Source organism: Cucurbita maxima, unplaced genomic scaffold, assembly GCF_002738345.1.
Source record: "Cucurbita maxima cultivar Rimu unplaced genomic scaffold, Cmax_1.0 Cma_Scf00004, whole genome shotgun sequence".
Taxonomy (NCBI): domain Eukaryota; kingdom Viridiplantae; phylum Streptophyta; class Magnoliopsida; order Cucurbitales; family Cucurbitaceae; genus Cucurbita; species Cucurbita maxima.
In genome coordinates this window covers 2881587-2895277 of record NW_019272020.1, presented here as the reverse complement: position 1 = coordinate 2895277, position 13691 = coordinate 2881587, and the positions used below count along the sequence as shown (strand labels likewise).

The 13691-nt window shown below is 36.9% G+C and overlaps 2 protein-coding genes across 2 annotated transcripts; both read right to left on the bottom strand.

Moving 5' to 3' along the window:
* Positions 1-414: 414 nt before the first annotated feature.
* LOC111478048 (DEAD-box ATP-dependent RNA helicase 16-like) lies at positions 415-8395 on the bottom strand. Its single transcript, XM_023122125.1, has 15 exons — positions 8119-8395; positions 7713-7871; positions 7505-7594; positions 7243-7371; positions 5690-5790; positions 5281-5395; positions 4796-4927; positions 4403-4468; positions 4104-4280; positions 2023-2118; positions 1567-1698; positions 1396-1478; positions 1110-1147; positions 811-1025; positions 415-671 (listed from the first exon to the last, which is right to left on the bottom strand). The coding sequence occupies exons 1-15, from the start codon at positions 8284-8286 to the stop codon at positions 585-587; spliced, it is 1788 nt and encodes a 595-aa protein (XP_022977893.1). The 5' UTR covers positions 8287-8395; the 3' UTR covers positions 415-584.
* A 1771-nt stretch (positions 8396-10166) lies between these two features.
* Positions 10167-11694, bottom strand: LOC111478745 (inactive LRR receptor-like serine/threonine-protein kinase BIR2). Its single transcript, XM_023123176.1, has one exon. The coding sequence runs from the start codon at positions 11290-11292 to the stop codon at positions 10480-10482; it is 813 nt and encodes a 270-aa protein (XP_022978944.1). The 5' UTR covers positions 11293-11694; the 3' UTR covers positions 10167-10479.
* Between the last annotated feature and the right edge of the window lie 1997 nt (positions 11695-13691).

Genomic DNA, 13691 nt, shown 5'->3' with positions numbered 1-13691 from the left:
GTCACCGCTAAGCATTGGCAAGAAGCCGCCAGCGAGAGAATTGAAGAAGAGAACTGGTGCAACAAAGCAGCCGGAATGGAGCTCCATTACCGAACGGTTCCAAACTACAATGCTTCAACTACTCTATGAAGCTATTATGATCATACACATTGGGTTTGGATTAGACCTGATGCTTGTATTGTGATTCATCGCACACCCACTTATTTTGCTTCTTTGCCATTTTTAAATTGAGATTGGCTTAAAACATTGAAGTACCAAATGTAATTGAAAATCAGATGGACGTCGAGGATTAGCAGGTAGGAGGAAACCCTATTTAAAGCAAGTTCTGGTCACCCCAATCTTATAGGCCTTTATCGCAGGAGCTTTTTTAAGTCATGTTTTCTATGAGAGTGAAACAACAATTACAAGGCTGGAAAGCGATAATTTCACCTTACTTTTCAATCAAAATCATCACTATAACGAAATTTCTCAGGGAAAAATTGCCACAGTTACATCGAGTACATTCCTGCTAAACTATAATTTATCACTAGTTTTCAATACAAAATTGTGGATCTACTGGCTGTTGACCATCCAGGATCGACAAGTCAGACAGAATTTTTCTTCTTGCGTCTGTTTTGGTCATCATTTTTGCCTTCTCTATTCCCGCCACCACGGCGAGATCTCTTTGGAGCCTATTTTTAAACAAGTAGAAATGCAATTACCAACGAGCGGGTTAGTGGGCGACCAAATTGTTGAAATCAGACAAGAGTGCCATTAGTAGTAACTACCTACTCTGAGACTACCGTCAGATTGAAATAAGCAAAATCGTACCTCAGCCGAAAATGTTTTAAGAGGGTCTTTATCATTTCTAGATTTTCTTTTGAACCCACGTCGACGGCCAGACTGTGTATTTCCCATTGCTGCTCTAGCAAGTTTGATGATTTTGCTGGCTTCTTGAGTTACTGGGTCGACAAGATAGTCAGGAATGTCACGCAGGTGAGGAGCAGGGGGTTTCTTGCTAAGAATCTTATCATGTTTCAACAAATCTGCACAAGAAACTCCATTAAACTTAAGCAGCATAAATGGGTAAATGTTGGTACAAACAACTAAAAATTCAGTAAAGATGTTACCCAAGTCCCTCGGATTAGAATCAAAGTGAGCTTTCAGTCTGGATAGGAAACAGGAACGAGAATACATTATGAAGTTATTAAATGGACGTAAATATGGGCATAATAACACTCCTATATTAACAAATTAAATTGAATTATGCGCACAAAGTGAAAGACATGGACATGCTGGTTAGATGACTGTTTGCAACTTGGGTGGTGCAGTAATTGGCAAATAATTGTTTTCAAACCTAAAGCAAACAGAATAGTACAATTTTTCAGAAAATTTAGACAAGGGGAAATAGCTCACTTTTCAGAGTTAAGAATCTCGTTCCTCAAATCCAGAGCTCGAGATTCTCTAATAGCAATTTTTGTCACACTCTTCGAAACATCCTGCGAAGGCACACAGAACACATCAATAATGAAAGTTTAATATCTAAATGGCCACCCTTAAGAAATATTATATATGCATCACACAAACCTCAGCTCTATAACGTAAAGACTCTACTGCATTCTTAGTAAGTAATGGAAATGGTACAATAATGTCTGTATCCCCATCAGTTCTCAGGAAAGATTGTATTTCTCCAAAAATATCCATCTCATCTGGAGAAACCTATCACAATAGAGAGAGAGAAACAGAGTATTAATGAGATATCAACACCAACATTGGTTGCAGTTACATTTACCAAGCGCACATGCTGCACGTGATAAGGAGACAGCATAAGAGAATATATAATAAAATACACAAGCTGGGTAAAGGATGTAAAAGCACCCAAGGAGGTCAACAGAGAGGTTAGTTATAATTAACGGAGTCCAAAATTAAATATGTCAAAAGAACAAGAAAGAAACATAAGAATACACCACACCCTCAAAGAAAACCTCAAGTAAATAGTCACTATAACGCCGTGAAGTACAAACAGCATCTCAAAATACCAACCAATGAGATAGAAGCACCGGTATTATAAGCTCTTCCAGTACGTCCGATACGGTGTATGTATCCTGATGCACTTGGAGGCAACTCAAAATTTATAACCTGAACAGATAGCAGTTAAGTTACTGTTAAAAGCTTGCTTGATGGTTGAAGCCAGCCATCAAGAGACTCAAGATAATATCAGTTATCAGACAATGTGTAAATTGTGTAACATGATTATTGATAATTCACATAACACAAGGAATTATATACATGGGTCATACTAATTACACTACTTGTACAATGTACTACATACACATTAAGAGACCTAAAAGGAATATATTAATAGAACAAATCATAAACCTCCCTTCCTCCACCACGGATCAAAAGAGGAACAGAAAAACAAGGGATTCAGTTCATAAAAATTCTACCACATACAAAATACCGAGTAACTCTTTCTCGTCTCCAATTCGCTGATGATACAATCTTCTTTTGCTCTGGGAAGGAGGACATTTTTTAACTATGAATCACACCCTTACTTTCTTTGAGGCCATGTCAAGCCTTGAGAACAATATTAGTAAATGACAGATTTTGGACCTGAACAATGATCCCATTAAGATGAGAGAGTGAGCTAAGCCGGCAAGGTGGGTGTTCTTCCAACATCTAATCTAGGGCTTCCTCTTGGAAACAACCTGACGTAGATTTCTTTAAGGCCTCCTGGAAGAGAAACTTTTTTCTCAAAAGAGGGAGGCTTGCCCTAATCCGATCAGTTTTAAGTGGTATTCCCATTTATTTTTTCTCCCTCTTTAGAGCCCCATGTTCAATGTATAAGAGCTTGGAGAAGCATATGAGGGGCTGCATGTGGGAAGGTGTGGAGGAAAGCAAAGGAACACACTTAATGAAGTAACAGATCGTGGGAAAACTCATTCACCGGGGAGGGTTGGAATTAGGGAATTTAAAGGCACATAATAGGGCGTTATAATACGGGATTTTTCCCTTGGGTCCTCTTTCCTGTAGTCTAGGACTATCGTGAGCATGTATGATTCTCATCCTTTTGATTGGATGGTGGTGGGGTTAAAGGCACATTCACAAAATTGTGGAAAGAAATCTCTATCTCTCTCTCTTTTTCTTATATGATTCAGTGTGTGGTGGGCGATGGGCTTGGCATCTTTTTTGGGAGGATAGATGGTTGGGGGATCACCTTTTCATTTATCTGCTATGAATAATTGTTGTGTTTGATTGTTTGTTGCATTCAGGAAGCTTGCCCTCTCTTTCGTTTGGATTTTATCATCCTTCATTCGATAGGGAAATGACAGAGGTCAAGGCCCTACTTTCTTTACTAGGGGATCTCGAGACTGAAGAGGGGAGAAGGGATGTTAGTATTTGGAGTTCTAGCCCTTTTGATGGCTTTTGTTTCTGATCTTTCTTTCATTATTTGTTGGACCCCTCTCCTCTTAGGAATCTGTATTCTCGATTCTTTGGAAGATGAAAATCTCAAAAAAAGTTTTTTAAGTTTTTTGTCTTACAAGTTATTCGTGGAAGATTAATACCTTGGTCAGGTTCTCAAGGAAGTTGTTGATGGTTGGGCCTTTTTGTTGACAGTGTTCGACCTTCAATTAGCCCGTCATAGAGCCTTTAGTGATATGATTGAGGACTTCCTCCTCCATCCATCGTTTAGGGGGCAAAAGAGTTCTTATGAATGTTGGGGGTGTGCTTTATCAGGGGTATGGAAGAGAAATAATAAAATATATAGAAGGATTGAGAGGGACATTCTGTTGATGTTTGGTTGGTCCCTTGTGAATTGTAATGTTTTTTCTTGAACATCTGCGATGAATTCCCTTAGTAATTATTCGCTAGGTCTCATTTTGTTAGATTCGAGATCCTTCCTCTAGGGTGCTCCCTTGGTGGACTTTTTTTTTTTCAATTTGTATGCCCTTATATTCTTTCATTTTTTTTTTCAATGAAAGATGGTACTTTATTTAAAAAAAAAAAATAAAAAAAAAAATAAAGTACCAAGTAACTATAGAATAGACATATTTTTATCAAAATAAATAATTTAATAATTGTAAGAACAAACACGAGTGAAAGAGAGAGATTGATTTGCATACTGTGTAAACATTTTTGAAGTCAATTCCTCGTACTACTCCAAATTCAGAATCTATCTTTTGTTTGGCACGTTTTCTGGACTTTCTCTTATCAACATTACTCTCCTCGTTGGCTTCTTTTTCTTTTGTTTGACTGTCATCGGTTGCAATTAAATAGTCAAACAGCCCAGCGTTAAACTCCTGTGAAGCCAAAGAAAGAACAAAACGTGTAGTATACTAGGTAAATAACACACCAAGATTGCTTAGCGTTAATTTATCTCATGTAAACTGTACAAACACTAAGCTTTTATAAATACGCATACCTCAAGAATATGGAGGCGAGAATTTTGAGGCAACTCAGCATTTAGAACAGCAGATTTGATTCCAAACTGCATCAGGTAAGCAGCAAATCAACTAAAAACAAATTTTCTTGTCGGTCGGGGTGTATCTCAGATTATATAAGGAAATGAAGGAGAAATATAAAAAATTTCAATTAAAAAACTATGTCACAAAAGAAGCTACTGCAAAAGGAAACGGTAACAGTACACAACAATGATCTAGAAACCATCTGCAAAAGATGATAACTTGGACCAAAGTATACGTAAAAGAAAAAGGAATTGTACAAATTAAATAAAGATCAAAATACATTTGTTAAGAACAATATTTAGAAGGGCTCATTCTGAACAGAAGAAAAAAGTGAACCAGAGTCATTTTACCTTCTCCAGAAACAATTTCAACCTGAAGCCCATGTCTATGGTATTTGTGAATATGAGAACTTTTTTCTGAACCAAGTCCAACTTTAAGAGTGAAAGAATATGAAGTAACTTGTCTCGAGCATCACAAGAGATCTTGACACATTAAAAAGACACGCGCATATCAATACTTTTTAAACATGAGTTTAAATGATAGATACAGAAGAAGTTAATACATGAATTATAAAAATAAAAGAAAAAACACAAAAGACTTTTTAGCACCTGTCAAAGTCAAGGAAATGTTATTAAAATGAGAACGAATAAATCATATACACTATGTTAAAGAAATTTGTCAAAAGGAATATCCTTGATTTTTTTTAAAACTGATGATTACAAACTTACAGGAGTACCAAAGTGAATGATTTAGCATCTAGGAGTAACAATGTAGATATGTTCACTTAAAGGGCAAGAGTGATTAATATCTTTTTCACGAGTGCAGAGGAACCTACCCAAAATTGTTGAACATTTTTTGGAATTAGATCATCTTTAATGTCTCCCACTTCGGGCAAAGACAAAATGAAGGGATTATGCAGGATCAGCTTCTTCAATTTATCAACATCCTCGCTGTCAGAAATGCAAACCCCAAAATAAGTATCCACATTAATTGATCAAACAAAGCACAAAATTCTATAAACCAATGAGATAAAATTCATCCAAGTTAATTTTAAAAAAACTAAGAAAATGAACAGTGAGTACACGTTGCCTTCCATATATAACAGACTAAAAAATTATAATAATAAATAAACAGAGAAACTGCCATCAATTAAAAACATAGTCTACCAACAGAAAGTCTCAAAAGATTATATCGGTCTGCAAGGACTGAAAAATACAGCTTGTGAAGGCAGTGTAGATAACAACCTTGATGTAGCGGACATGAGAAGGCATTGACAGGAACGTGGAACATGTGCTGCAAAAGCTTTTATATCATCTTCATAGCCATATGACAATAGCAAGTCCGCCTGAAAACAAATATAAAACAATTTATCAACCAGCACTTAATCCTATAAGAATTTTCTTAATCTTAAGGTGATATTAAGAAACCTATACTTTCTTCAAAATTTAAAATCCTAGAATTAATTTTGCAAACATGTGGAAGAGAAAAAAATGAAAAGTAGCCTATCAATCTATATCTCTATGCAAAATCTCCACCTGATGTTTTCTTCTTTTTTTATGAATAACCAAACTTTCATCAAGTAGAAATGAGAATTCAAGGACTTATAGGAAAAAAAAATCCCACAAAAAGGAGGCAAGCTAAAGAAAAGACATCTAATCAAGTAAAATAAGATCTACCAGAAAATTACAAAAAAGTTCAGCCACCAAAGACCACAAAGAGATGTTGAACCTAATAAGGGCGCAAACATCACTTGAAGACCTCTAAAGACCCTATTATTCGATTCCTCTTCAAATACCCCATAAAATAACACACCAAATACCTACAAAAACAATATCCTCTCTCAAAAGGGAGGATTGGGAAGGTATATTTTAGCAACTATTTCTTTATCCAGAAAATATTATTTAAAAAAATCGATCAACTATTTCCATAGTTTTATGACTTGGCATATTGATCCATCTATAGTGCAGTGGCTGCACCTACATTTCTCTTTTCTTTCTTTTCTAGAACATCAGTCTCCTTAAAAGAATGTTCCCAAGAAGAAGAAATAGAATATATCACTCCTTGGAATAAACTACACAAAGTATCATTTCTTTTCTTTTCTTTTCTTTTCTTTTTTTTTTTTTTTCCCCTCTTTCATGCTTCTAAAATCATCCTGATGAACTTTTACTACCACTTCAAATGGATGCTTTTCCGTTAGCTCAGCCACTATTATTCGATCTGACAAACACAAGGACAAATGTTCCTGTAGATTCTAGTCCAAGGCAAGCTGAACACTATTGATGTGCTACAAAGGAGAATGCCGAACTTTTACATCTCCCCTAACTGGTGCATTCTTTGCAAAACAGACACAGAGAAACGTGCTTTCTGTTTTCAGGCTGAACTGATGTTTTGGCGTATATTGTTGGAAAATAATATAGAATTTTTTAGAGTTCGGATTTCAATTCAGCTGGTTTATAGGATCTCATTTGCCTCCACTCTTCGTCATGGTGTTATACTACAATATTGTTTTGTAATTATGATTTATTGCATATTTTTGTCAATCAGGAGGAGCCAATTCAGTTGGTTTATGGAAAATTTCGGTCCCCTTCTTTTGTATATGTCTCTTCGATCAATATATTATCCGTTCCTCCCTCCCAAGAAAAAAATCTTTTATTACCATTACATGTCGCCAAACTGTAGCTGGCAGTTCTACGGAGATTTTAAAGTTGAACCAAGAACATAAAACCACATGTAGCACTACCCATTGAGAAAATGAGAAGATACAGGGATGCTGATCACATTGGTACCATAACATTACCTCATCCAGAACGAGAATTTCAAGTGATTCATTGATGGAGGTTGGTTGGAGAACACCAGCAGACAAGCATTTAGGGATGCATGCAGGTGTAGCAACAATAATATCAGGAGGTCCTGCCAACGCAGTTCGCTGCAAGAGACATTCATCAAATAGATTCAGTAACCAGCACAAAAGCCTGAATCACCTCGCTACATCTAATAGTTTATTTCAGAATCTATTCCTCCCAATATACTTTGGTAAACGAAAATGAACCTGAACCTACCAAATCAGAATGTGACATGCTGCTTGTCAATGGGACAACTTTCACTTGAACTCGACAGAATTCAATAAGAGAAGAAATTTCCTTATAAACCTGCATGCATAGTGCGCACAAGTAATTCAGTAACTGATCAATTAAACAGACTAAACTAGAAAATACAACTCCAAACTCCCTCAGATCCTTCTCAGATGCATTAGCAGAACAGGTATACCTGTTGACTTAGCTCCCTAGTCGGAACCAGAACAACTGCACTTGGACCTGACTTCTTCTTCGTACTAGAACCAGTAAACAGCTTCTGAAGCAACGGAAGGAGGTACGCGAAAGTCTTCCCAGAACCAGTCTTCGCCCGAGCCACCACATCCTTACCTTCCTGAAACAAATAGAACGTCACAAAACACCTCCTCGAATGGAGCAAAGAGTAAAGAAGAAATAAAAATTCAAACTTTGAAATTATCTTTTCCCAAGCACGAAAGGATACAAATTAGCAAATGAAAACAGTAACTAAAATGCAGCGAAGCAGCATCAAGAATTGAACAGCTCTCCCTCCAATCAGGAAGCGCAGTGCGTATAGTGAAGGAAACAAATACCAGAGACGTTTCTAATGATTAAATGCGTACCAAAATTAACGGAATTGCAACATGTTGTATGGGCGTTGGCTTTTGAATTCCCTTCTTGATTAGCGCGCGAACTAGACGAGGGTCCAATCCAAGTTCTTCGAAACTCAGGTCATCTTCTCCGTCTTCCTTTTCCTCCTCATGTTCAACTACTTCGGAAAGCTTCTCCATGCTATGCTATCAGTAGATTCGGTAACAATCAACCAAAAACAGAAGCTTCAATAGAAAAGAAGCCGAAACCGCGAAAACGCAGGGGTTTCGTAGGGTTTTGGGAGGGACTCGAGAATCGGACAGGGTGAGTAAGTACTCCAATTAGGGCTTGGGTCGGGTCAAAACCCAAAATGAAAAGCCCGTTTAGGCTGGCCCATTTTTCCCATGGAAGAAGCCGCTCGGCTGGCGACAGCGGCGTGGCTATGAGTATGAGTGCTGGATATTCATTTCTTTCACAAGTAACCGGAAAATAATTAGAAATAATTGTGAAGTAGATTTGAATAACGTCATCCTCACCCATCATAATTCCCCTAGATAATGAAAAAATTAATATATATTAAAAATATAGAATCATAGATACCGCTCGCCTACTTTACACCATTGAAGGCTAGAGATACGTCCCTCGTGAATCTTATCCAACCGAGGAGTTCTTCTAAACAAAAATAATAATAATAATAATAATGTGAATTTCCATTTAATTTATTACTTATTTTTTCATCTGATAATCTGATAGCTCAAAATTCTGTAACATCTAACCTTTAAACTAATAATATAATGTATGAATGAGTGAAGTTACATTATATTGGGTCTCAATAATTAAAATTGTATAGCATTTACTAGGCACAATAATTATAACTAATTACCGAGTTTCTAGCTAATAAATTAAAAAGAAAGCCCAAAAGTGATAATTGCCCCACAACAATGGATGGCCCAGGCCCAAATAATGGGGTGGCAATGGGGCCCAACTCATGATGAAATGCATGCCATTCTCGGAAGAGCCATTAATTTCGGGGAATGAAAGCCTGTTTGACTTTGACCCTTCCTTATCTCTCCTCCCTCTTTTACTTTCGGTGTGAAGCTTAAACTCTCTTTATTCAATCACACTCAACACACCATCCCTGCCCCACCCCAAAAATACCACTCTTTAATTTTTTTTATTTTTTTATCTTTCCTCCAAAATCCATTTTGTACGTTCTTTTCCGAGGAGGGATGAAACATTCTTTATAAAGTCTGAAAATTTCTTTCTATTAGACACCTTTTAAAACTTTAAAGGAGGGTCAGAGGACCAACAAACTTTGGTGAGTATTTGCCTAATTATGGATGTTTCCTGTTTGGATTAAGGAGGTGGAGAGAATATTAGCAAATTTGGGATCAGTTTCATTCCATACTGATGATTCTTTTAACGCATTCCCCATTTCCAGCATCACTAAACTCCAAACTTGTTACTGTTCAACGACCGTTTTGTACCAGTTTTTGGACTCATCCACACAACTTCTACCGACTCTTCTGAATTTCATTTTTCAACCCACAAAATCAATTTCCATAAATTCTAAAATACCATCATTATATCTGATGACACTTGAGCAAAGTTTGTAAATCAGCAGCAGTAGGCAGTAATAATGGTGCCACCTCAACTTTAGTAAGAAAAATTGGAACGGTGTTTGATTTGTAAAGCGAATGGAAAATGGGTATTCTCTGACGCAGTTGCACACTAGAGGCTAATAACGGTATGGCTTAGATTCAAGTAAAGCCCGGACATTCGGAAAATTTTACAAGAACAAAGAAACTTATGGGTGGGCGGGGGAAGAGTGATTGAAGCTACATCGCAACAAAATAGATAGCCAACGGAGCTATAAAGAGAACAAATTTGACCCAGAAAATGGGCAAACCGACAAGGGCTGAACATGTAAAGCGCATAGGCAATATGTGTGAAATAATGGTGATTGCTTCTCGTTCTTGCATACACGTTACCAATCTTACCATGAAAACAAGTTTTTTGTGCTTCTGTCTTCAGAGAGCTTGAGAAAATGAGTTAACTGTTCGACGGTATAAACCATAAGGAGGAAGATAATGGGAGCGCATCTTAATTTTAATCAATGAGTTTTTTACATTGTTGATTGTTTTGTGAAGAAAATGGCCAAAAAAGTGGGAGGGGGGAAAAGAACGTTGAAAAAGAGAAAAAATATCCTCTCCGATGATGAATCGAGAGTGCATCTCCCAATTAAAAAAGGGGGGAAAAGGGGGACTACATCATAGCTGGTTTAGAACAGACGGGAAAAGGGAGAGAAAAGTGGGGAAGTGGTATATACCTGAACAGAAAATTTATGAAGAATTACAGCTCCTTAATCTGTGCTTTAAAATGGGTGATTAAGATCAATAATCAGGCATGAGCTGACTAATTTTGCCTTCTTCAGCTACCATCTTCCGCTCGGTAATTTTCAGCCATATACAAACGGCGGTGAAGCTGAGAACCAAGCTGACGAGTCCACTCCCTAAACCGATTCCAACAATGGCGATGACGGAGAGGCCCCTGTTCTTCATTGGCGCCAAAGGGTAGCCGTAGAGATCCTTGTTGCCATAAAAGGAAGAGGCATTAAATTTGGGCAAATTGCCACTCCGATTGGCCAGAGTGGAGGGGATTGGTCCGGAGAGATGATTATTAGAGACGTCGAAAGTGGAGAGCCTGACGAGAAGACCCAATCGCTGAGGAATCTGACCGGTGAGCAAATTGTCGTGGAGATCGATAACGTTCAAGTAAGCACAAAATGCGAGCTCCTGAGGGATCTGGTCGGTGAGACGATTGGCGGAGAGGTTGAGGACGGCGAGATTGACGAGATATTGGAGGTCGGAAGGGATGGGGCCAGTGAGAAAATTTGAGGAGAGGTCGAGGGCTTGTAAATTGGTGCAGTTGGCAAGAAAGGGGGAAATAGAGCCACGGAGGGAGAGATTGTTGAGGGAAAGCTTGTAAATACGGCCACTGTTGCAAGTGGCGCCGTGAATGTAAGAGTTGAAGCCATTGCAAGGATTAGCAAGGTTGGATTTGGTCCAGTTATGGAGTGAATTAGTTGGGTCTTCCAAAGATTGGCTTAGATTGATGAGACAGGCCTCGTCGTTCGGATCTGAAGAAGACAAGGGGAGAGCGGCGGAAGCCAACAAGCCCAATATCAGCAGGGTGCAACCAACCATACTGATTACTGAGGCTGAGGAGAGGGGGGTGCCCACAAACTTGTAATCAATTAGAGTTCTGAGACCTCCAATCTGGTTGCGATTATAGGGGTCGGTAGTACAAAGAAAGAGATGGATGAGGAAAAGATTAAGACCCGGATAAGAATGGCTAGTGTAGGGAGGTACAGAGGCTTCTCTTCTGGTTCCGAGTCCGGTTGGCCGTAGAGACGGTAGGTTGCGGTTTGAGCTTCAGAAGGTGAGAGTTTGGTGGATGGCTTCGTTATGAGAAAGGGGTCTGGTGGTGGTGGTGGTGGAAGAACGGGGGTTGTGGTGGCAGCCTGAGAGAGAGAAGAAGAAGAAGAAGAAGAGGAGGAAGAGGAAGAAGAGGGCACAAAATGAAAAAAGTGGACTTTGGAATGGTGGGGGGTGAAAATGAGATTGGGAGTGTATTTTAGACAAGGAAAGAGAGAGGGGTGGGGTCTGCGCCTTTGCGGATTCGGCTACGCTTGTGGGGGCGGCGACTGCGCATGTGAAGCCGAGGATAGCGACCACTCCAAAAGGGTATTTTCGTCACTTCAACCTATACACTATAAAGTTTAGAAACTCAACTCGATTCAACAACCACCCATTATTTCTAATATAATAATAAATCACTTATTTTAGAAAAATACAACTTTCAAAATTCCTTTTGTTTTTTTCCATTTTCCACCTGTAATGGGTATGATATTGTCCACTTTGATATTGTCCACTTTGAGCAGTATTAGTATTCCTCGCTTATAAACTCTATTCCTCACTTATAAACCCATGATCATCCCCTAAATTAGGAGTCTTAGTATTCTCATCCAACACTTCCCTTCGAACAAAGCACGCCTCTCGTTAATCGAGGCTCGACTTCTTTGAAGTCTTAGTCATTTTTTACTGTCTTCGTACCTTCGAGGAGGCTTGACTCTTTTTTTCTTTTGGGAGTCCTTTGTTCGACATTCGAGGATTTGTCAATCTATTGGGCACGACTAAGTTTAGAGCATGGCTCTGATACCATTAGATAAACACGACTCTCCACAATGGTATGATATTATCCACTTTGGGCATAAGCTCTCATGACTTTGTTGTGGGCTCCTACAAAAGGTCTCATACCAATAGAGAGTATATTCTTAAATTATAAACTCAATACTTTCATCTAACAATAACTACATAAAAAAAACATGGTATATTCGATAAAATTTTAAAACAAAAAACTTTATTTTTTGTGTTTTGATAAACGAAGGACTTAAAAAACGTTGAATTTGTAACCCTTTTTATCCATACCATCCAGAAATAGATAGCCTAATGGATAAAGAAGACAGGAACAAGTATCTTGGTGGCTGGTTTAGGTCTAGTTTCACTTTAGCCCTTCAAATATGTAAAATTAATTTTAATATTCATTATAATTTTAAATCAGTTTTTATAATTAACTCCAAATTAATCTCTATTGAATTCAATAATAATTAATCTATTTGGAATTTCCACAAAATTGGTTAAAAATTTAAGAGGGTATTCAAATAAATATCTTATTTACTTTTGGTGCGAAAGGCACAAACATATTTATGTTACCTAATAAAAATTTAATAAAAAATAACAAAAAATGATTTTACTTTTTTAACAGTTTTTGGAAAGGAAGCTGAAATATCTTCTGGTTCTCCCTGAAAAGACAGTTCGTTTTTTGAACCCAGTTTAATAACAAAAGTCGAAAAACAAATAAAAAAAAAGACACTACGAGTTAAAAAAAAAAAGACAAAGGTATTTATAAACTATCATAATTTAGCTATACTTCCAAAATTAGTAGTGGGCGAGAAAGATTAAATCTATTTGGAAAAGCTAGCTCTAATAACTAATTTTACAATTTTATTAAAAAAAAAAAACAATTTTCTTAACAGAAAATAAACATTTAAAAGATATATTAAAACACATTAAATTTTAAACCATATCCAAAATAATATTTAATATTTTAACTTAAACTTTTTTTCGTGCTCAATTGGTATCATTGGTTCGATTGTTGTTTCCTTCTTCCTCTTTGACTATTAAATTGTTAATGGAGATCGAGACATTAAAAATGATATTAATAACAAATAATAATGCTATTAATGTTTATTTTGGTGCTTGACAATCAAATCGTCCATGAAAAATTCATTTAAAATGCATATGTATAAATTATTTTAAATGGTACACTATGAGATAAATAATTAATAATATAGTCTCAAAAGTATTCCAAAAAAAAAATCGAACCTTACTTTTCAAAACATCTACAATATTTATTAATTTTTATTTAATAAATAAAGAAATACTAAATATGACTAACTTATTAAAACTATTTTAAAATCTAAGCTTCAAAAAAAAATAAAAAAATAAAACTTTAATAGACACTTTTAAAAATATAAACACCT

Excerpts from the sequence above, each read along its gene's own strand:
- LOC111478048 (XM_023122125.1), bottom strand. The coding sequence starts at position 8,286 with ATGGAGAAGCTTTCCGAAGTAGTTGAACATGAGGAGGAAAAGGAAGAC. Across the intron at positions 4,281-4,402 it reads CTCGCCTCCATATTCTTGAG|GAGTTTAACGCTGGGCTGTT; the intron begins GTATGCGTATTT and ends TTGGCTTCACAG. Across the intron at positions 672-810 it reads TTAAAACATTTTCGGCTGAG|GCTCCAAAGAGATCTCGCCG; the intron begins GTACGATTTTGC and ends GTTTAAAAATAG.
- LOC111478745 (XM_023123176.1), bottom strand. The coding sequence starts at position 11,292 with ATGGTTGGTTGCACCCTGCTGATATTGGGCTTGTTGGCTTCCGCCGCT.